Source organism: Delphinapterus leucas, chromosome 6 (assembly GCF_059928025.1).
Source record: "Delphinapterus leucas isolate spDelLeu-1000000601 "Yukka" chromosome 6, BTC_Dleu_Yukka2, whole genome shotgun sequence".
In the NCBI taxonomy this organism is placed as follows: Eukaryota; Metazoa; Chordata; class Mammalia; order Artiodactyla; family Monodontidae; genus Delphinapterus; species Delphinapterus leucas.
The window spans coordinates 74,069,611-74,092,205 of record NC_143134.1 but is presented as its reverse complement, the minus strand read 5'-3'; the positions used below and the strand labels follow the sequence as shown (position 1 = coordinate 74,092,205).

Here is a 22,595-nt window from a genome sequence, read left to right as displayed (position 1 = left end):
AGGGCCTAGTAGCCAAAAAGTAGAAACTCAAATGTCTATCAACTGATGAGTAGATGAACAAAATGTGGTATATAAACAGAATTTTATTCAGCAATAAAAAGAAACAAAATACTGATACATGCAACAACATGGATGAACCTTGAAAACATTACGGTAGGTGAAAGGAGTCCAAATAGGCAAATCTAGAGACAGAAAGTAGACAAGTAGCTGCTGGGGAACAGGGGCAGGGGGAAATGGGGATTAACTGCTAATGGATACAGAGTTTGAGAGCTATGAAAATGTTCTGGAATTACTGATAGATAGTGGTACTGGTTGCCACTACCTGTGGATATACTAAAGCCATGAACTGTATACTTTAAAGGGTAAATTTTTTTGCTAATTATATCTAAATAATATTAATATACAAAATATATCAATGTAAAAATAAATAGCTGTATCAAGGAAAACTAAGTTGAGTTCTTTGGAGATACTCCATTATGGCAAGTAATTCCTTAAGGAAAAAAAAAGGGTGGGGGGACTCTTTCTGTCCCACCTGATTAATTCTTTAATGTTGTGTTACTTTGTGCTCATGAAACACTAAAACATTTAACATGGAGTCCGGTGCATAGTGGGCACTCAATAATATTTGGAGATTACTTCTTTCCTAACACTGAATAGGTTTTTTTTTCCTGAACAAATCTATCAGGGGGTCATAAATGCCATCCATCCCACTTTGAAAAACCAACCTCTCTAAACTACTGTACAGTAAAGAGGATGTCTGATCTCTCTCCATTTTGCTCTGAAAGTTAAAGGCAATTCAGTTATCAACCAATTTGATTCTAATTTTAAATAAGTTGATTCTAATATTAAGACTAATTCTGAGAAAAAAGTCTAGTTCTTCTTTCTCATCAAAGTAGGGCAAGTTGCTAGACATTCAAAGACAGAATTCACTTCTTTCAGTATCACCTCCACAATGTATGGCATTTCTAGAACTGGGAAAGTCCTTTCAAAGAAATCTTAAAATATAATTTTCCACCTACATTACTAATCCAAAGGAGACATTTATTCAATTTGTAGCAAGCAACCAAGCCCACAAATGTTTAAAAGCCTTTTAGCTTTATTTTGTTGATAATTCCCTTCAAACTTCATAATCTATTAGGAATTAGAGACCCTTTCAATCCCTGGCCTTCCCTCACCCCCTGGGCTGACCCTTCCCACAGCTATCTCACACTCAGTACTAATGTTCTTGCCCCTTTCACTAAAAGCTGGAAAAGCCTAGGAAAGAATCATGTAAGAAGCTGTGCAGAAGCTTGAATGTATTATCAAGTCTTGCTGGAAAAGGAGAATTTACATTTACTGAAACTCTATAGTCAGGGTACTTTAAATTTAATCCCTGAGAGATTTGCACCTGAACTTTATGAATAAGGAAGCAAAGGTTTAGAGAGACTTAGTAATTTATCCTATATATTACTCAGTAAACTATAAACTTACAGATGAACTATGCCTAAACCCTGATTATCATCATTACCATAATCATAATACCCTGAAAATTTTCTATGGTTAGCAGAATAATGGCCCATGTTATTTATTTGTTAGTGATCTCCATTATAAAAATAAAATCTTCTCTCGAGGATATCTATTGGAGGTTCCAAACCCCTCTGAAGTACAGGTTAAACTGGTAATGTCTCTCTGATCACTGAAAAATACTTCATTTTGGGAAAAATAAGAACGAAGAACAGGGCAATGCATATTTAAAAGAACTTATAAATAACATAAAAATACAGTAAAAAAAAATCTAAATTAAAACAGTGAGATGCCATTCCATCCAGAATGGCAAAGGTTAAAATGTGTTAGCTAGGTTTGGAAAAAAGGGTGCTTTCATACACTCCTGTTTTACGGCAAGAAGGTACAGCCATTTGGGAAGGCAATTTATCAGTATCTGTTAAGAACTTTAAATGTGCATATCCTGGAAGCCAGTGATTCCACCCTTACATATCTCTTCCAGAGAAACATTCTCACATAAAAACAAAGAGGCGCACATAATGATGTTCACTGCAGCACTGTCTGCAATTTCAAAAACAGGAAACAACTAGTTCATCTGCCACGGTGATCACAACCACATCACTTGTCCAGCTCAAAGCCCTTCAGCCACTTCCCAGGGCTTTCAGAATAAACCAAATATTTTGCTCTGTCCTGTAAGCAAAAAGCCCGGCCCTGGCTCACAACTCCAATCCCACCTCCTACCCTGGCTTTCAAACCTTCCACCACACTTGCCTTCTTCCTGGTCTTCCAGCACACTATACGGGTTCCCACCTAAAGGCCCTCTCCACTGCTTGCTCCCTCTGTGTAGAATCTTCTCCCTGACTTTGCATCAATGACTCCTTTTAACTCTGTTCTCAACTTAAAAGCCACCTCTGGCAACCTGGATGAACCTTGAGGTTCATTATGCTAAGTGAAATAAGTTAGAGAAAGACAAATACTGTAGGATTTCACTCATCTGTGGAATATAAAAAACAAACTAACAAAACAAATAAATAAGCAAAACAAAACAAAACACATGGATACAGAGAGCAGAGCAATGGTTACCAGAGGGGAAGGGGAAGGAAACTAAACTGTATAGAGAAGGATGGAAACTAAATTTTTGGTGGTGAGCACACTGTAGTGTATACAGAAGTAAAAATATAATGTTGTACACATGAAACTTATATAATGTTAAAAGCTAACGTCACCTCAATAAGAAATAAAGTTTTTTAAAAAATGACAATTTTCACCAAATTGTACTATAGATTGAATTCAATTCAGTTAAAATCCTAGCAGCCTTTTTGAAGAAACTGACATGTTAATGATAAAATTTATATTGAAAACAAAAATACCTAAAATAGCTGTAACAACTCTGAAAAAGATAAACAAGATTGGAATATTTACACTACCTAATTTCAAAACTTACTCTAAGGCTGAAGTTATCAGGACAGTGTGGTAGTGCCATAAGGACAGACAAATGAAAATAATGTCCATGAAAACACACACACACACACACACACACACACACACACACACGCCACGTGATTTTCAGCAAAGGTGCAAAAAGCTCATTCAAAGGGCAAAAGAGTTTTCAAGACATAACGACGGAACAATTAACTTGAAATGGATCATGATGCTAAATGTTAAGAGCTAAAATTATTAAGTTCCTTAAAGAAAACATAGGAAAGATCTTTGTGACATTGGGATTATCAAAAAGTTCTACAACAGCCCCAACCCACCAAAAACAAAAAAGCCACTTCTCCTCAGAAAGGCTTTTCATGCCCACTCATTCTAAACTCAGTTTTGATTTTTATCAGCCTTCTTCAGGCACCTCGTATTTTCTCACTTATTTATATCCCTCCATTAGAATGTAAGCAATACAAACCTGGCTTTTAACCATCATGTGCAGTTTTAGCCCCAGCACTAATACTGGGCAAACTTGGAAGTTCTCAATGAATGTTTTTTTAAAGAAATGTATTTTATGCTATACTATGAATTTCTGTCCAGCAGTTAAAGACATATTTATATGCATTGTCATGGAAAGATCTAAGATTAATAGTTTTTTTTAAAGAGCAAACTGCATTATAATATGTAAAGAATGATTTTTTATTTAAAACACACATTATAAAAATCCTTCCTTGAGGATATTTATGGCAAGTTTGTAAGTTTCCCAAAGAAATTCCTTAAATGATAGCTTTATTATTGGAAAATAATTCACTTTGGGAAACAATATAAACCATAATGTGTGCATAAGTGAAAAGAAACATCTAAAAGGATAGACATTAAACTGACAACACTGCTTACCCAGACGTGACAGTGACTGAAGGAGAAAGGTCAGGAGAGACTGACTTCATCTGTAATGCTTGTGTTTTACAACACAAATGTAGTCATGCAATACTTTTGTAAAGAAAAATATTTAAAGATTAATACATTATAAAGAAAAAAACCAAATATTTATCAGTTTAAAACAGATTTTTAAGAGTTTAGATTAATATTACTTCAAACATGTCTCCCACAACAGTACCATTAATTATAAGCCCTTTCTCATGGCCTAGAACAGATGAATCTAAATACTTATTATTTGCCAATGAACATTATGAAGTATTATCGTGACTACATTAATTATAAAACAAATTGAAATTGTTAGGAAGGAGAAAACATTTATCTATGCTCTGTTGTGGGCCAGGAGCTGAGCTGGGTGTATTACAAACCTATTTAACCCTCACAACAAGCTTGAATGTTTGATATTATCACTGTCCACTTTAAAGTAAGAAAACTAATCTCAGAGAAATACTTTGCCCAAGATTATACAGCCAAGAAGCAGCAGAGCTGGAATTAAAGCCCTAGAATTAAAGATCTGACTCAAAACTCAGCTGACTTTCTATCAGGCAATTGGCTGCCACAAAATAAGCATATTCTCTCAACCACAAGTTAAGAGAATAGATTCAGAAGGCAAATGGATGAACATAGAGAAGTTATATTAAAAAGGTACAGAACACAGGGGATGGGAGATAGATAATCTAATCAGTTAGCCTGCCTCCAACTACTGGAACCATTCAAGATACATAGATGTAATTTTGACTTAAAGTTCTGAAAAAATATTCCAAAAGCCATTCTGACAGCCTTCTGATATTTAACAACCATTAACTCTTCTTTAAATTCCATTTAATGCCTTTCTCTTACAATCTGAATATAGTTAAGCTGACCTGGCCTTTAGCAGGAAGAAGAGAAAAGTAATCCATTGTATACTTACACGCCTACCATTTATATAAAGATTGTTAAATTATCAAAAGTTAAATGCATTTACATCTTAAGTTTTATACCTTGTCACTTTTTAGTTTATATTGAAAAATAAAGAAGTTTTGAAAAAAAAGATGAATTTAATACCAGTAGTAAAATCTACTTTAAAACTAAAATCTACTCTAAAATTAAAAGCTCTACAATTGAAATCTTTGAAATATATTACAAAGTGAATGGCTGAAGTTCCATTACACTGACTACCAGTAAGGCTTAGAATCTGACTAAGAACAAGAGAAAGTTTCAGTTAATTTCTTTGATTTAGGTTTCTTCCACTTGTAAGTCTCTACCACTGTAAACCCTTTATTTCCTTTAATAAAAATGGTGACATTGTTTTTAAAAATGTTTGTTATTAACAATAAAATTACATCCACGCAATCAGCTGAAGTTCTAAGGGAAAATGACAATGTTGAAGTAAGTTTTCCCATTATTATTATTATAACTTCCATGAGTGAGAAATTCAGCATATGTAAACTCCAAAGCCAATTCTGCAAGATATGTTTATGAATCATCTGTCCACAAAAAAAAGTCAGAGGACAGTGTATTTTATTGTATGAATATCAAATGTTTTATAATACTGATTTACTATGTTGTATGTATTCTATAAAATAAATACTATTTTAAAGTTTACACTGGAATTCGTAAGAGAAGTAATGCAAAGAATAGATGCTTGAAATACATCCAATAGGAAACTTATTCCCAATTTTATCATCCAATCCTTTTGGTGATGCTTCTAGTGTTATGGACAAACTTGATCTTCTTTGAAATGTGTTGTTCATTGATTTTCTGTTTCAGTCACAGTAGCTATAAATAGTTGTTTAAGAATATCCTTATCTAAATTCCTGCCTGCAAACAGAACAAAACATGGTATGAGTATATGATGCTTATTAAAATGACACAGTTTACCTATCAAGTCCAGATCATTAAATGCTTCATGATCTTCAGAAATTTATAAAAACAACAGTAATTAATGATTCCTTCCTTAACTTTCTAATTAAGTCCCTTAGAACCAAGTTGGCATTTGGATTAATCACTTTTCTAAAATTATTTGAAGAAGAGTAAAAGGCTTAACAAGTTCTTATGATGTTATCTCATAATTAAGACAAATACATTAACCACAAGCTTATTCAGATTTACAAAAGAGGTTCAGATTGGTTAGTACTGCTTAAGTAGCACATTATATCCCTTTCGCTCGCTCTCTCTCTCTCTCTCTCTCTCTCTTTTGCTTTAGAAATTTAACTGTCTATAAGGGAAAAGAATCTGAAAAAAATAGATATATATGTATGTATAACTAAATCACTTTGCTGTACACCTGAAAATAACACAACATTGTAAATCAACTATACTTCAATTTAAGAAAAAGTTAACTGTTTGTCACTTACCAATAAGGACCAATCGATTTGTTCTCTTACTGTCATCTTCCCAGCTCACTGGTGTCTCCTCCAGATCATACAGCTCATGGACACCTTGGACAATCACTTGTTGTGGTTTGTCTTTGATCGACACCAGCCCCTGCTCAGAGGAGAATGAGCAATCAGCCACAGTTTGAATTTAAAAGCAGAAATCGAGCATCAATGTTAATGGATTAATTACTCCCATTTCTTTTTAAAATACAAACTCATAAAGGAGATGCTGTTAAAATTACTTAATTCCAGTTATTTGTGCATTAAAGTGTTTCCTAAATCCTCCAATTTTTAAAAAAGGCTTCTGCACACATTTTTTTAAAACAATCCCTATTTCTAATGCTAAAATTAATATATGTAATTAGGATGTTTATTCAGTGTTACCACAATGAAAACTGAAACAACCAAATGATAAAACATGTTATATCTCAAATTCTACCAATTATTCTACTTTTAAGGATTTTATACTTGTTTCACAGTTTTAGTGGGAAAATTTGAGAAGTTAAAGGATTTTGGTGATAATCTGTTTTTGAATGGGTTGTAATAAATGGAGTAGATAATGAAGAAATAAAGGTAAAGAAAAACTATTATATTTATCTGAATAAAATTCATTTAACATTGCTTTGCAGAAATGAGGAACAAATTATCTGATGAACTGGCCTATGGGGATGAAATAATTTCTCTGAAATAATGTTTGTTATACATATTTATTATAAAAATAATATATATATTGAAAAATAGTAAGAGACAAACCACTGTCATTCCCACCACATAATTTTTGATGTATTCATGTATTGGGGGTACATGTTCTTCCAGTTTTCTTTTCTTGTGCAGAGTTTTGTTTTCTGCTTTTCAAATCTGAGTTTTAATATGTAACAACAAACTCCATGGACAGAATTACCTAAGCATCAATTTTATACTTGTATAAAAACTTTGAAGTTGTCAGCTGTTATTAGAGTTAACAGTTTAAACATGTTGATTATTTTCAGACTAGTATAATACTTTGTAACAGCAAAGAGAAGGAGGTCTATGAAGAGAAAGGCTGTGGTGCCTCAGATGTCCCAGCGTTGCTGTGATGAGAGGAAGGCCAAAAGAAGAACCAAGGAGGACAGCTGCAGAACAACTGTCATACACTAAGGACAAAATCCAGACTGGGATGGTGCAAGATGAGCCACTGAACTCTATACAGAGGTCTCGTTGCTGCATTAGTATAAACGCCCAAATGGTTGCTTTTCTAGGTAACCACCCCCCATTCAGTACTAGGGGATAAAAGCAGTTACAGAATGAAGTATGATCTTCCAATTAGGATCACAGAATGTAGATGGGGACACAGTCATAAAGAAGCAGCAGGATCTGGCTTAGTTCCTCTGCTGGGGAACGACTGGGGAATAGATTCAGCTGTGCTGCTCTGCAGCACCAATCCCAGGTGGAACCAGCACAGGGAGTGAAGAAATCTAAACCAAAATAGTTTCCCAGTCACTCTAGTGGCCCTAGGAAGTCGGCTGCTAGCCAGAGAATCTAGCTACTAACAGTAATGATAATACACAGTAATAATAAAACCTTATGCACACTTCTGGAAACACAGGAGTAGACACTCAAATGACTGTTGATTCGTTAAGCACACAGCCTAGAACCCACTGCTCCCTGGAAAAAACACCTTTTGTAACATAATACCCAAATATCAAGTAATATGAAGGGATTTCCAAACAGAGCAAGAATTCTTCTAGTCCTCTGTAACACTGTCTCACAGTATAACAAATGTTTAGTGTCTGCTAAATTCATCAAGAAACATAAGGTTCAGCTGCGGCAAGATTTCTAATATTACTCCTCTGTTAATGAAGCTCTCTTAGAAAAATCAACACCAGAAAACTTTCCGTTTTCTCTGACTAACCAAGCTGTGTGCCAAGGGGAGGAGAGTTTTAACAAGTCAAGCTCATTAGCCAGATAACTGCTCTGAGCACCTGGCAGTAGAGAGCAGGGGGTAACGTTTCAAAGCACACAGGTTGTTTTAGCTGCAACACTCAATGAAGCTGTGCAAATAAATCATGCTTTATGCAATGACTTCCAAAGCTTCTTTTCAGAAATGGAAATAAAACAGACAAAGGTTATTTGGACTAAAACTAGTCCTTGTGTTTAAGACTAAATATGGTTTTGTGTAACAGCAAAGAAAGGGACTTTGTCCAAAAGTATAAAGCTGTAAGCTATGTACTGCACCTTTAGTCGTATGACCTCCATGCAGTCGTCATCCCTGTTTCTCACATTCTTTTCCCACAGAAGATTCTGTATCAAGTGACATATTTTAATAAGATCAACCACTGCTCATAGGAACAACTACATAACAAAACAATTGATAAATCATTAATCAGTTAAAATTGCATTCACCTGAATATAGACATTTAGACTTTCTTCCTTTGCATTTCCTGGTACTTCGAATGTGACTGTAGTAATACTCTGTAAATCAAGAGATAGTCAATAATGATTTTTTTATAGTAATGTCAAAATATTTTTTTAAATCACAAGTTTTAAGATGAAAAGTAAGGAAACATTCATGGGCATTTGTGTTGCCTTTACAACTATATTAGGTATATCTTTTTCACTATATTTGCTGATTTTTGGTATCAGCAACTCCATGTTCTATATTCTGCAGAGTTAGTCAATGGCTTAGTATTTACACAGAGAAACTCTTATGAAAGGATACTCATTGTTTAATTCATTCTTTACAAGATTCTCAGCACTAAGAGGGAGGGTAATATAGAGAGCGTATCAACTATGTACTGGACAAGGTACTTTTGCCTGGGTCACTTTATTTCATCTTTTCATTTACTCATGACAGCAATCCTGTGGATTAAAGAGAACTATTTCCATTTTATAAATTGGGGAAGATGAGGCTTAGAAAAAATAAACTACAAAATGCAAACATTTTCTGGGAAAAATAAATATAAGTTAAAAGATTCAGTTTCTCTCTGACCAAACATGTACCAAGGGAAGAAGAGTTCCTAGAGATGAGAATGATAATATAATGTCATCTTTGGTTTTAGAAGGTTGACATCAACATTTATAGAATGTTAACTCTGAGATTTATTTTTCCTCCTGAGCTTGATAAACCTCTCACTGTCCACTCTAAGGAATCAGAAGCTTAAGATTTCCTCTAGCTGAGCACATAATTAAAATCCAAACCTCCGTTTGCCACAGTAACCCAAAATTTCAAAATTAATGATAAAAATACGCAAGGACTAAGCATAACACAATAAAAGCACAAACACCACCTTGGATAATAACATGCTGAAACCAAGCTTTAAAACAGGCAGGACGAACACACTAATGCACAGCTTTGCATAACTGTCCAGAACCACATATCTTAACAAATAATACTTAAAACTCCATACCAAAATGTATAGCAAGTCATATAGCATATCAAAATATACAGCAAAAGGTTGTCAAATGAAACATAATTTGTCAGTTTCAAAAGACAGTAGTAATTCAACTTTCAAAAATGCTTAAAATGTATTTTATTCAAGTTGGATAACTTGGCTTTTAACGTTGGGAATGTCTCAGTATAGGACTCAATATTGTCTTATTCTTAGCTTAAAGAATTTTGTATCAGGAATGATTTTTGCTTTTGGCAAGTTAGAGATATGACAATATCTCTAAGGGGTACAATTAACTGCAATGTGAAATTTTTAACATGGTTTTAAAAATTAAGACAATGCATCCTGGGGCTCAAGGAGGGAGAGATACTTTTAGAACAAGATGTTTTTCTGTACCAATAAACTCTTCTCATATTAGACAAACCCTAAAGAAGACGAAACCCATAAATGCCCAGTGCAGAAGATAAGGGTCACAATGCATAGTTCACAACTGGCTCTACTAATAAGTATACATAGAATTCCACCTGGGTTTTCTCATCTACCTTACCACCTTCCAAACCCAGGTCCTCTTTATCAGGGTGACCAAGAAAACCATGAAAAATAGAGAAATGCATTAAACATCACTCAGTGATAAAACTGTAATGACATACATAATATGTCCTAGGTATTATCCATTTCAAACTTCTTTTTGAACCTAAAAAATGTTTATTTTGAACCTAAAATTAACTCTCCTTTCCCCAGACACAGAAAGAAGCAGAAACCTGAGGCAATAATTCAGAAAACTGAAGCAAAATAAGGTACTGCACCTAAAATAAAATTTAGGAATAACTCCCAAATTTTTGTAGTTTGCTGTGTTTTTTCTTTAACCTACCAGGTTATTTCCCTCAGTTTTCTACTCTTTTACAAACAATACCTAATATGCAATAATTTCTATATATTTTTTCATCTGGAAAACTAAGCCCACTAACATGCTTGAACACAAAACCTCTGTCACCACACTCCACTCCTCTGCTCCTCTTCCCCTGTATCACCTCTGCTGTGATATCCTGCCATCAGGTACATAGCTAAATATTTGGTGTTTTCATCCAAATCAGTTTACCTTCTAAATTTCCCTATTTCTAGTAGGTTCCTCTTGTCTATCTAGGCTTGTTTCCCATCACTTCTCTCTCTCCTTACTGCTCACCATCAGTTACTCAGGCTATTCATGCAAGCCTGCCTGTGCTCATTTTATACCATTTCCATTCTCACTGTAACCAGCATGGATCAGGCCCTAATCACAGGGTATCTGGACTTCTGCAATATCTTCCTGCTTTGTCTCCTGACTCCACACTCCAATCCAGCTCACCGGACACTGTCCAATAGCAGAGCATGAGTTCTCTTTGTCTGGCAAATCAAAGACCTAATACCTTAGGTCAGGATTCCAATACCAAGCATTCACCAGGACTTCTGCACTAGAATACTGCTCTTCTAGAGCACTGTCACTTTCCCACTTTTAAAGATCTGGATTGCTCTTTCCAGTCTAAAAAAACACAAAAAACAAAAAACCTCCTAGTTTAAGGCTACTTTTTAGTGTATAAATCAGAATAGCAGTTACATCTTTGGAAGAAGAAGGGTTACCAACTGGGAAGGGACACAAGGGAACTCTCTTAACAGTTTTGGAAATCTTTATCTTGATCTGAGTGAGAATTACAGAGATATGTGTTCATGTGTACATATGGACAGCTATATAGGCACAAATGTAAGTAAAGATACATTGACTTGTACTCTAAAACCCTGTATGCTTTATGTTAAAAAAGAAAAAAGAAAAAAGAAAAAACTATCTTTCATGAAGCTTCAGATCCACTAAACCAAATGAGACTGTTCATGCTTCTGAAACCCATAGTCCTTGATCTGCAATATTATATTATACTCTGTCCTATGTTTATATATCTAAAGCAGGAAAGTGCATCAGAATCTCCTGCAGAGCTTTTTTAAAAAAAATAGACATGCCCTATTTACTGGTAAAATAACTTAATGTCTGGGATTTGCTTTAATACATACCAGCAAAGGTGATGGGTATTTGCAGGTTCATTATACTATTCCACTTTTATTTATGCTTGAAATTTTCCATTAAAAAATTTTTTAAAACACTCCAGCAAAAGAAATGTTAGGAAGATGGATAAAATAAAATCGGCAAAATGGTAAAAGCCATTGCAACTGGGTCATCTGCACAGGGGATTGATTCATTTTAATATTCTCTCTACTTTTGTATATCTTTGAAAATTTCCATAATAAAATGTTAAAAATATACATACACATTAATTTGCACATACCCAAGGTCTACTCCTGGAGATGTGAGAGATGGGGACCACTGAATGTCCAATATTTTTTAAAAGCCTACAAGTGATTCTGACCTACATCCCCATTTGAGAATCACAGCTTTTCATTCTTCACTGAGCACCCACCATATACCACATCCTGTGCTAAGCAACGAGGAATGTATATTTAGGAATTTATAGACTACCATAAGGGAAAAGCACTTCAACCCAAACTACAAGACATTATAAATGCCACGACAGGGGTACATTCAAGATACTGTGGGTATAGATAATGGCCATGATACAGGTTCTTGAAAGTAAATACTACATATTCTTCATCTTCTATTCCTATGACTCCTAGTATGATGTCCTTCACCTAGAAGAATGTGATGTGCTTCAATTTCTTCTTTATGACTAATACTGAGTATCATAAAGAATTTTTCTAAAAATTCTACCTCTAGGGACTTGTAACTTCTCTCATTCACTCATGTGAAAGATAAGTAAGATATACTGTGCTCACGGATTAGAAGAATTAATATTGTTAAAATGTCCATACCACCCAAAGCAATCTACAGATTCAATGCAATCCCTATCAAAATACCCTTGGCATTTTTTTTTACAAAACTAGAACAAATGATCCTAAAATTTGTATAGAACCAGAAAAGACCCAAAAAGCCAAAGCAATCTTGAGAAAAAACAAAGAGGGAGGTATCACACACCTTGATTTCAAACTATATTATAAAGCTATAGAAATCTAAACAGTATGGTACTGGCACATAAACAGACACACAGTTCATTGAAATAGGATACAGAGCCCAGAAATAAACCCACACTCATATGGTCAATTAATCTATGACAAAGGAGGCAAGAATATACAATGAGGAAAAGACAGTCTCTTCAGTAAATGGTACCAGGAAAACAGGACAGCTACATGGAAAAGAATGAAACTAGACCACTTTCTTAAACCGTATAAAAAATAAACCTGAAATGGATTAAAGACTTAAATGTAAGAACTGAAACCAAAAAACTCCTAGAAGAAAACAGAAGCACTACACTCTTTGACATAGGTCTTAGCAATATTTTCTTGGATCTGTTTCCTCAGATAAGAGCAACTAAAGCAAAAATAAACTACTGTGACTACATCAAACCAAAAAGCTTTTGCACAGCGAATGAAACCATCAGTAAAATGAAAAGGCAACCTACTGAATGGGAGAAGATATTTGCAACTGATTTGTCTAATACATGATTAATATCCAAAATATACAAAGAAATCACACAATTCAGTATCACAAAAAACCCAAACAATCTGATTAAAAAATGGGCAGAAGATATGAACAGACATTTTTCCAAGACATACAGATGGCCAACAGACACATGAAAAGATGCTCAATATCACTAAGCATCAGGGAAAAGCAAATCAACCACAATGAGATATGACCTCACACCTGTCAAAATGGCTATTCTCAAAAAGACAACAAATAAAAAGTGTTGGTGGAGATGTAGAGAAAAGGGAACTCTCATGCGCTGTTGGTAGGAATGAAAATTGGTACAGCCACTATGGAAAACAATAATGAAGCTTCCTCAAAAAATTCAAAATAGGACTACCATACAATCCAACAATTCCGCTTCTGGGCATTTATCCAAAGAAAATGAAAACACTAAATTGAAAATATATATGCCCCCCAATGTTCATTGAAGCATTATGTATTTACAATAGCCAAGATATGGAAACAACCTAAGTGTTCACCGACTGATGAATGCATAAAGAAGATGTGGTATATGTGTTGTGTGTGTGTGTGTATGTATGTATACACACAATGATTACTCAGCCATAAAAAGACTGAAATCTTGCCATTTGTGACAGTATGGATGGGCCTAGAAGTATTATGCTAAGTAAAATAAATCACACAGAGAAAGACAAATATCTTATGATTTCACTTATATGTAGAAACTAAAAAGCACAACAAACAAGCATACATAGCAAAACAGAAACAGACTCATAGATAACAGAGAACAAACTGGTAGTTGCCAAAGGGAAGGGGCAGGGGGATAGGCAAAACAGGTGAAGGAGACTAAGAGATACAAAGTTCCAAACTGTAAAATAAATAAGTCACAGGGATGTAATGTACAGCAGAGGGAATATAGTCAATAATACTGAAGTAACTTTGTATGGTGACAGATGGTAACTAGACTTACCATGGTGATCATTTCGTAATGTATAAAAATACTGAATCATTACGTTGTACACCTGAAACTAGTAATATCTTATTCTGTAATAACACTGTAGGTCAATTACACTTCAATAAAATAGATAAATGAAGATGAATATTCTATTAAAAGTTTTGCAGAGAAAAATGCCACAAACATGGTAGTATAGTTTCCATAAATATGAGCCAAAATGAAGACAAATGAACAAGTATGCTATTATCTTGGCCCTATTACAATTAATGACTCAAAAAATAAGTAACAGTCTCAAGATAAAGGAGAGAATGCCAGGCACACTGCTCACTCATATGCCCCTTTTTCACCGTGTTTTAAGAAGTTACCCTTTTTTTTCCTTCGATTCCATATATATGTGTTAGCATACGATATTTGTTTTCCTCTTTCTTTTCTTTTTTTTGCGGTACGCGGGCCTCTCACTGTTGTGGCCTCTCCCATTGCGGAGCACAGGCTCCCGACGGACAGGCTCAGCGGCCATGGCTCACGGGACTAGCCGCTCCACGGCATGTGGGATATTCCCGGACCAGGGCACGAACCCATGTCCCCTGCATCGGCAGGCGGACTCTCAACCACTGCACCACCAGGGAAGCCCTGTTTTCCTCTTTCTGACTTACTTCACTCTGTATGACAGACTCTAGGTCCATCTACCTCACTACAAATAACTCAATTTCGTTTCTTTTTATGGCCGAGTAATATTCCATTGTATATATGTGCCACATCTTCTTTATCCATTCATCGGTTGATGGACACTTAGGTTGCTTCCATGTCCTGGCTATTGTAAACAGAGCTGCAATGAACATTTTGGTACATGACTCTTTTTGAATTATGGTTTTCTCAGGGTATATGCCCAGTAGTGGGATTGCTGGGTCGTGAAGAACCTAGGGGTAAGACGGGAATAAAGACACAGACCTACTAAAGCATGGACTTGAGGATATGGGGAGGGGGAAGGGTAAGCTGTGACAAAGTGAGAGAGTGGCATGGACATATATACACTACCAAACGTAAAACAGATAGCTAGTGGGAAGGAGCTGCATAGCACAGGGAGATCAGCTAGGTGGTTTGTGACCACCTAGAGGGGTGGGATAGGGAGGGTGGGAGGGAGGGAGACACAAGAGGGAAGAGATATGGGAACATATGTATAACTGATTCACTTTGTTATAAAGCAGAAACTAACACACTATTGTAAAGCAATTATACTCCAATAAGGATGTTAAAAAAAAAAAAAGTTACACTTAAGCTCCACCATCCACAACTTGCTTAAAAGAAAGATGGCTACAGTGAAAATATACTTTCTTTGTTCCCAGCATCTGCAATATCTACCTCAGGAATTATAGTTTTAGAGCATGAAAAACACCTTAAGGAGTTCAAATTTACAGTGCTACCTGAAGGTGAAATCAAAGTCAATTTTTATTTAAATTAGCCATGGATGCCCGTACTAGACTTTTCCTTAATCAGTTAGTTAAATATAGTTAAAAACAGGCTGCATAAAGAACCCCCAGGCTGCTTTTATATAGTAATTCCCTTCAGAAGAACTAATCAAAATATGTTGACTGACCTGTGGAAAGGAGAAGCTAAAAAGCATGATTTTCTAAGATTCTAAATAACTCTGGTTTGATGAACTCCTATTACGCATTTAAATTCTGAAAACTGTCAAAATAGTTCAAAAATGCTTTATAAAAAAAATTCTAATAAAACAATCCTAAACAGAACAATTTAGTTAAAGAGGTACTTTAAAAACATTTTTTAAATATTTTTTTACCTGATCAAGGTGAGGTTGTGTTGTTGGCACATTCTGAAGTTTTCTCTGCAAACTAAGAATAACTGATTATAAATTCAGAGCTCAATACACTTCTGATTTAACCTTATATATTACTGAGAGATACAAAGCTAAACAAGGGAGAGACTTTCCACAACTGAATCTATTACACAGCTCTAATTTTACATGCTGTTTACATATTCTAATAGACAAACACTGGCAGACTGTTTAAAAACTTTTCTTAAAAATGTATATACATTTACATACATATATATACACATAATAGAGATAAAAACTAACCTTTAGCAACACTATTTGGTGTGGTTAAATATGTTAAATAAATTTCTTTTTTATTTCCAAAAGATCTAATACAGGCCTAGGAAAATATACATAAGCATTTTACAATTGCTCAAAATTTCATCAACTCTCCACATGCTTCCTCAGATGAAAATAATGCTGAACCTAAAGAAAATTAGAAGGGTAAATTTTTCCTTTATCAATGTTTTCCCTTGAATATACCTACTTAAAAAACAAAAAACAGTATCCGTAAATGTAAGCCTTCTATACAGTCAGTTACCAGTAGTTGAGAGAAAACAAAAGGTCAGAATCCTAAAAATGCATTGTTCTGATATGGAAAGAGCAAAAGATCAATATGCCATAGATTATAACTATAACAACTGCAGCGTACCTTTAGAGACTGATGGGGGTAGGTCAGGAGGAGGAAAAGGACTTAAAACCTTGCAGATCTTTTGCCTTGAAGAACAGTGAGGGGTAAATTAGTAACAGCAAGTTTAGGAAAGAGAAAAGGCTCGTAGGAACTGTTGGAGGGAATGAGTCTCCTTGGGGGGTCTTAATAGGGAAAGTGTCAAATTAAATCCTTCCCAGCTGGTTGCTCAGGAAAGGATTCTCTTGTTGAGCATCTAAGCACAAAGAAAAGTTATGCAGGGGCATTATCCTGAACAAGGCTTCACCTTAAACAGTTGCTTCCTTAAGTGTCACTAATGCACTAAGTGTGGAATGAAATGACCTTAGAAAATGTTTGAAAAATTCTATGTTCTTTCCCTGTGTTCAATATTTAATGTTGGACAGTGACTGCCTACAACTTCCACAGGGAAGGAAAAAGTTTTCCTCTACCTCTTGAGTCCCTGGCTGGGTCTGAAAATTAGACTGACGAAGATTAACAACAGAAAAGCATATACATTTATTTAATAAAGGTTTTATTTGACAAAGGAACCTTCATAGGGAAATGAAGACCTGAAGAAATGGTTAAACCTGAGTGTTTTTGTGCTAGGTTTGATGAAGAGTGAAAAGCCACAGAAAGATATGACAGGACAGAGGATGAGCCAAGAGTAGTAAAACTAGGGGAAACTCAGAGAGGCCTATGCCTTCAGATTCCTCGTGTCTCCCTTTGTCTTCAGAGATAGGATGCTCTTTTCCTCTGGGTGGAGAGAGGTTACCTTTCACATAAGGGTGTTATGACTCATCTTACTTCAGAGGAAATGGGAGAACATATTTGCAAATCATATATCTGATGAGGGGTTAATACCTAGATTATTTAAGAACACCTACAATTCAGCCACAACAACAAAAAAAAACAAATAATCCAACTAAAATATGGGGAAAGTACTTGAACAGACATTTCTCCAAAGATAATATACAAAGGGCCAACAAGTAAATGAAAAGATGCACAATATCTAATTGTTAGAGAAATGCAAATCAAAACCACAGTGAGCTATCACCTCACATCCATTGGGACAGCTACTACCAAAAACAACAGAAAATGGCAAGGATGTGGAAAAACTGGAACACTTGTGCACTGTTTGTGGGAATGTAAAATGGTGCAGCTGCTATGGAAAACAATATGGTGATTCCTCAAAATATTAAAAACAGAATTACCATATGATCCAGCAATCTCACTTCTGGGCATATATCCAGAAGAATTTAAAGCAGGATCTTGAAGAGAGATTTGCACACCCAACCCATGTTCATAGCAGAATTATTCACAATAGCCAAGAGGAAGAAGCAACCTAAATGTCCATCAATGAATAAATGGATAAAGAAAAAATGGTATATACATAAAATGGAATATTATTTAGCCTTTAAAAAGACAATGTTGTCACATGCTACAAAATGGATGAAACTTGAGAACTATGTGAAATAAGCCAGTCATGATAAGACCAATAATGTATGATTTCACTTATTTGAGGTACCTAAAGTAGTCAAATTCTTAGAAACAGATAACAGAATGGTGGTTCCCAGGGGCTGCAGGGAGGGGAACACCAGGAGTTGTGATCTGATTGGTATAGGGTTTCAGTTTTGCAAGATGAGAAAGTTCTGTAGATCCACTGCAAACAATGTGAATATACTTAACACTACTGAACTGTACACTTAAAAATGGGTAAGGATGATTAAAAAAGATATCAATGTCCAGGGAAAAACCATTTGTTCTTCTTTCCCTATCAAAAGGATTCTCTCTGGGGAAAGAGGCAGGAAACTGATCCATCACTACAGGAAAGGGAGTATCTGTGGGAACATGCCGAACTAAAATTTTCTATGTATTTCATACATTTTCTCATGGAAAGAATTACACATAGTGGTTGGTAAAGAAATATTAACAATAAGTTTCTAAAGTTAACTACCATTTACACTATAATTTCTGTAGGAGAATACATGTGATTTCCAAACATACATTTAGCAAAACTTTCAAGAATGTAATCATTAGGAATGGTCATGTATGCCAAAGAAATGACAGGAAGCATAAATCAAATGTGCATCTCTGTAAATCATTCCTGTAACTCCTATAACTGTGAAAAAGTACATTATAATAAAAGTGACCAAAATACAGGAAACATACCTTATTCCAGAGAGACTGTCAAAGGCATGAAGATCTAATATACTTGAGAGATCAACTCTATAAGAAAGAAAACCATTTTGAAGTGTTAATTTCTGTAAAATATATTCAATTAATCAAGAAAAAAAATCTCTATTCTGCTAGAAATGCAGACATAAATGTTAATCAGTATATACTATTTTGGGAAAAATAAAATGACAGGCAAGGAACAAAAAGCTGTTGTAAAAAATTTTTTATGGAATTTATAAAATTTTAAAAATTGAATAAATGGTTTAAGACCAAGGCAGAAAATTACTTGGTTATTGCTTCAATAAATTGTAGTGGTTTTTTTGGTTTGTTTTTACCTTCAATTATCTTTTCAATCCTGAAAATTTGAGCTATTCAAACTATATTTTTATAACCAAAAAAAAAATCAGTTAAAGAACTGAAATTTTTCAAAAGGAGCAGTTTATTACTCAAAAGATGAAATGAGGGAAATTGAACAAATGGAAATAACACAGTAGTATAGGTACATTGGAATTTCTGTATTTCTTTTACTCCACCTCCCTGCTTTCATGATACAACAGGTAGTATCATAAGAATATGAGGAGTCAAACGATCAATGTATAAATATTCACTCTAGGACCCTTATCTACATCTAAAGAATGTGGTTTGATTTTTATTTCCTTCAGATGGGGTTGCATATAGACTGAAACTTCTCAGTTAGTGCTCTGTCTGAATAAACATTTCTATTATAATTATTTGGTGGTAATTAAGCCTAATTTATTAGGAAAGCAGAGATTAAAATCAGAAGAGATTATATCACAATTAGCATTAGGTTTGGTTTAAATACATAAAAGTAAATTTATAAAGACTAGTGATGTGAGTTCCAAATTTTACGTCAGCCTATGAAACAGTAAAGGACAGTGATTTCTCCATAATCAAAGCTATAATGAAGGAATGTTTGAAGAAAATGACAACTATAATTAAGTCTCAAAATCATACTCCAGGGATTTGCCAAACATTTATTAAATTTTCTCACAAGGAAAACAAAACTTTGCAAATTCAAAACTTTTTCCAATACAAAAACATGTAAAAGCCATCCCCTTTAACTTAGGGCTGACCAGCTGTGTCTGCTTTGTTCATTCTCAACAGGCTGCCATATATTCATACTTGTGGCAACGATACTGTTAGATTGTGAACACCTCTCCTGGCACAAGGCAGACAAATTCCCATCTTATTAAAAGAAGAATACTCCAGAGTTCTATATTAACAGACTGTAACATTTCAAATTCTGGACATTCTAGATGAACAGAATTAGGAAAATAATCAAGCAAAGAAGTAAATGTTCCATGAAGAAATTTTTGAATATCAATTTACATAAGAGACCAAAGCCTTAACATTAAACCTATTTCCTTTCACACCATCACAGTTGAGCAAATATTTATACTGACAGGTGCCAAGTGGATGAAGTTTTCCACCAAGTTTATCACCTTTAACTTAGGAAATAGCTTAAAGTTTAAAAAGTTTACACATGCTAATTGTGTAAATACCAAAATTCAGGTCAACTGTGTGAATACCAAAAGTCAGTTTGAAACACAAGTTTCTAAATACACTACAGTTTTCACTGCAACAGTGTCCTTGAGAATACATATCATAGATTTAGAAATAATTCTGCACTGTACCCAGATTCTTTTGATATTTTCAAAACAGATAGGATCAACAAAAGACCTATACAGGTTAAATTCTATAGAGAATAATAAAATAGCAAAGTCTCTCACTGTATCTCACCAGATTCTCAATGGAGAATAAAAGAGGAAAAAGTCTAAGGTTCCAGATGAAAGTTGCCATGGACTTTAGTACCACCATCAAAAATAAATTCCTTCACCCATGCAAGGCATATAACTAGAAAACTAATTTTCATGGCATCAATTTTTATTTAACTTCCCCCTTCAGAGATAAAAACATCAGATCTTTTCCAAAACATTAACACAGAAAAAATAGACTATTATCATCATGTAAAAACTGAAAGGGAGAATGAAGCAAACAGAGGGGAAGGAAAAAAGTTCCAAAGCTCATCTTTTCTTCTAATTTCTTGAACTATCCATGCCAGGAGTATCTAATCTTTTCTCTATGAGGAGCTTTCAATTATCCGTATGTCTAAAGACTGCTTTAAGTCGCTTAAGACCAAGGACAGGAGAATGAAAAAGGAAGAGGGCTCTGGCTGTCTCAGGGGAGGGGAGTTCAGCTACTACTCCAGAGATATAGTCGTCTTTTCAAAGTTCAGTGAGTCTCAGAAACAGGGGCCACCAGACCACCCCAGACCTACGAGTTGTTGATACCACCCAATAGTAAGTCTTGAACTCTAGAGCTAAATTTCCAAATGCCCTCCCTAGTGGCATCTCAAACTCAATGTTTACAAAACGGAACTAATCCCCTTTACCAAACCCACTGCTATCACTACCCTACCCCAAAGTTGCCCCTCCTTCCTGTATTTCCTAACTTGGAGAATAGCACCACATTCAATCCACCTCCCAAGAGTCATACTGCTTTTTTTTTTTTTTTTTTTTTTTTTCTGGTACGCGGGCCTCTCACTGTTGTGGCCTCTCCCGTTGCGGAGCACAGGCTCCGGACGCGCAGGCTCAGCGGCATGGCTCACGGGCCAAGCCGCTCCACGACATGTGGGATCTTCCCGGACTCGGGCACGAACCCGTGTCCCCTGCATCAGCAGGCGGACTCTCAACCACTGCGCCACCAGGGAAGCCCTCATACTGCTTTTAAAATCCTTCATTAATTCCTTGCTGCCTACAGGAGAAAATCCAAACCACGTGTCATGGTGTTCAAGACCCTTTGTGGTAATTTCTCCATCTCCACAGTCATACCTCTTTTTCTCTCCACAATATAACACAATGTGTTCTAGCCATTCTAAAATATTCACAGGTTCTGGAATACAAAATCTTCCTTATGTCAAGAAAGCCACTGCTACTCTTGTCCATCTGGAAAACTCCTATTCATTCTTCAAGATTCAAGTCAATGATAACCTTACCAGTCAAAATAGTCTGACTCTTCATCAAGAAGAGTTGAACAGTTGTTCCTCTATCTTCCTGATCTTATAGGATCCTGTGCATTTAATGTTACTGTTATATTGATAATATTTAATATATTGATTTTTGCTTGTTTTCTTGTCTCTCCCAAATGAGTAATTTTAAAGGCAGAGTTTTTACCTTATACATTGCTTAAATCCTCAACATTCCATGAAATGCCTAGCAACTAGTAGAATGATCAGTAAACTGTTGAATTGATTAACTTATTATTGATCAACTGGACTTTGGTTTTCCTCTATCCAGTCCACTTAATCTCCAAGATTTAAAAAAAAAGTCTGGAAAAGATAAGAATGGCACTTCTTCTAATCTTCCACTCCTGAAGTCCATCAGAACTTCCATTTGCCTCAAAATCAACTTAAGTCTCACCAATGAGACCATACTACGCCATTCTTATTTCTTAACTTAAATACTCAAGGTAAGCTTTTTCTACACATTTATAGCAGTTTTATGACTGTCATTTTACTATTGTAAGCGTTTGCCAAACACAAGATGCTTAAGAGATTAAAATTTTTTTAAGAAAGAAAATTAAAATTTTTTCTTTATTTAAGAAAGCTCCTAGATTCTCAGATGTACTGGCAAAAAAACTGATTTACAATATTTGTAAATACAAACTGAACAAATGCTATTACAACAAAACCACAGCTATTTATGGGTATGATTTTTAAAAACTTAATTAAGCATTATGTGGTTGTCTCTGTGTCATTTTGTAAAAAGCAGAAAATTTAAGAAGAAAGAAAATGGTAACGCAACAGGAAGAAGACAGATACCAAGGAATGGCTCATGGTATGAGTTAGGTTATCACAGACCTTCTACACTGGCA

General features: G+C 35.0%; 1 protein-coding gene across 2 annotated transcripts in view; it reads right to left on the bottom strand.

Moving 5' to 3' along the window:
* Positions 1-63: 63 nt before the first annotated feature.
* Positions 64-22,595, bottom strand: part of ZNG1A (Zn regulated GTPase metalloprotein activator 1A) — a 48,770-nt gene continuing 26,238 nt past the window's right edge. The window contains exons 10-15 of one of the 2 annotated variants that reach the window (XM_022573563.3): positions 18,696-18,752; positions 15,845-15,896; positions 8,583-8,651; positions 8,415-8,480; positions 6,180-6,309; positions 64-5,643 (exon numbers count right to left, since the gene is read on the bottom strand). In XM_022573563.3, coding sequence (XP_022429271.1) covers positions 5,573-5,643; positions 6,180-6,309; positions 8,415-8,480; positions 8,583-8,651; positions 15,845-15,896; positions 18,696-18,752 — 445 coding nt within the window. In that variant the 3' untranslated portion in view covers positions 64-5,572. The remainder of the gene's footprint in view (positions 5,644-6,179; positions 6,310-8,414; positions 8,481-8,582; positions 8,652-15,844; positions 15,897-18,695; positions 18,753-22,595) is intronic. The other variant, XM_089913268.1, reaches the window with a different exon arrangement.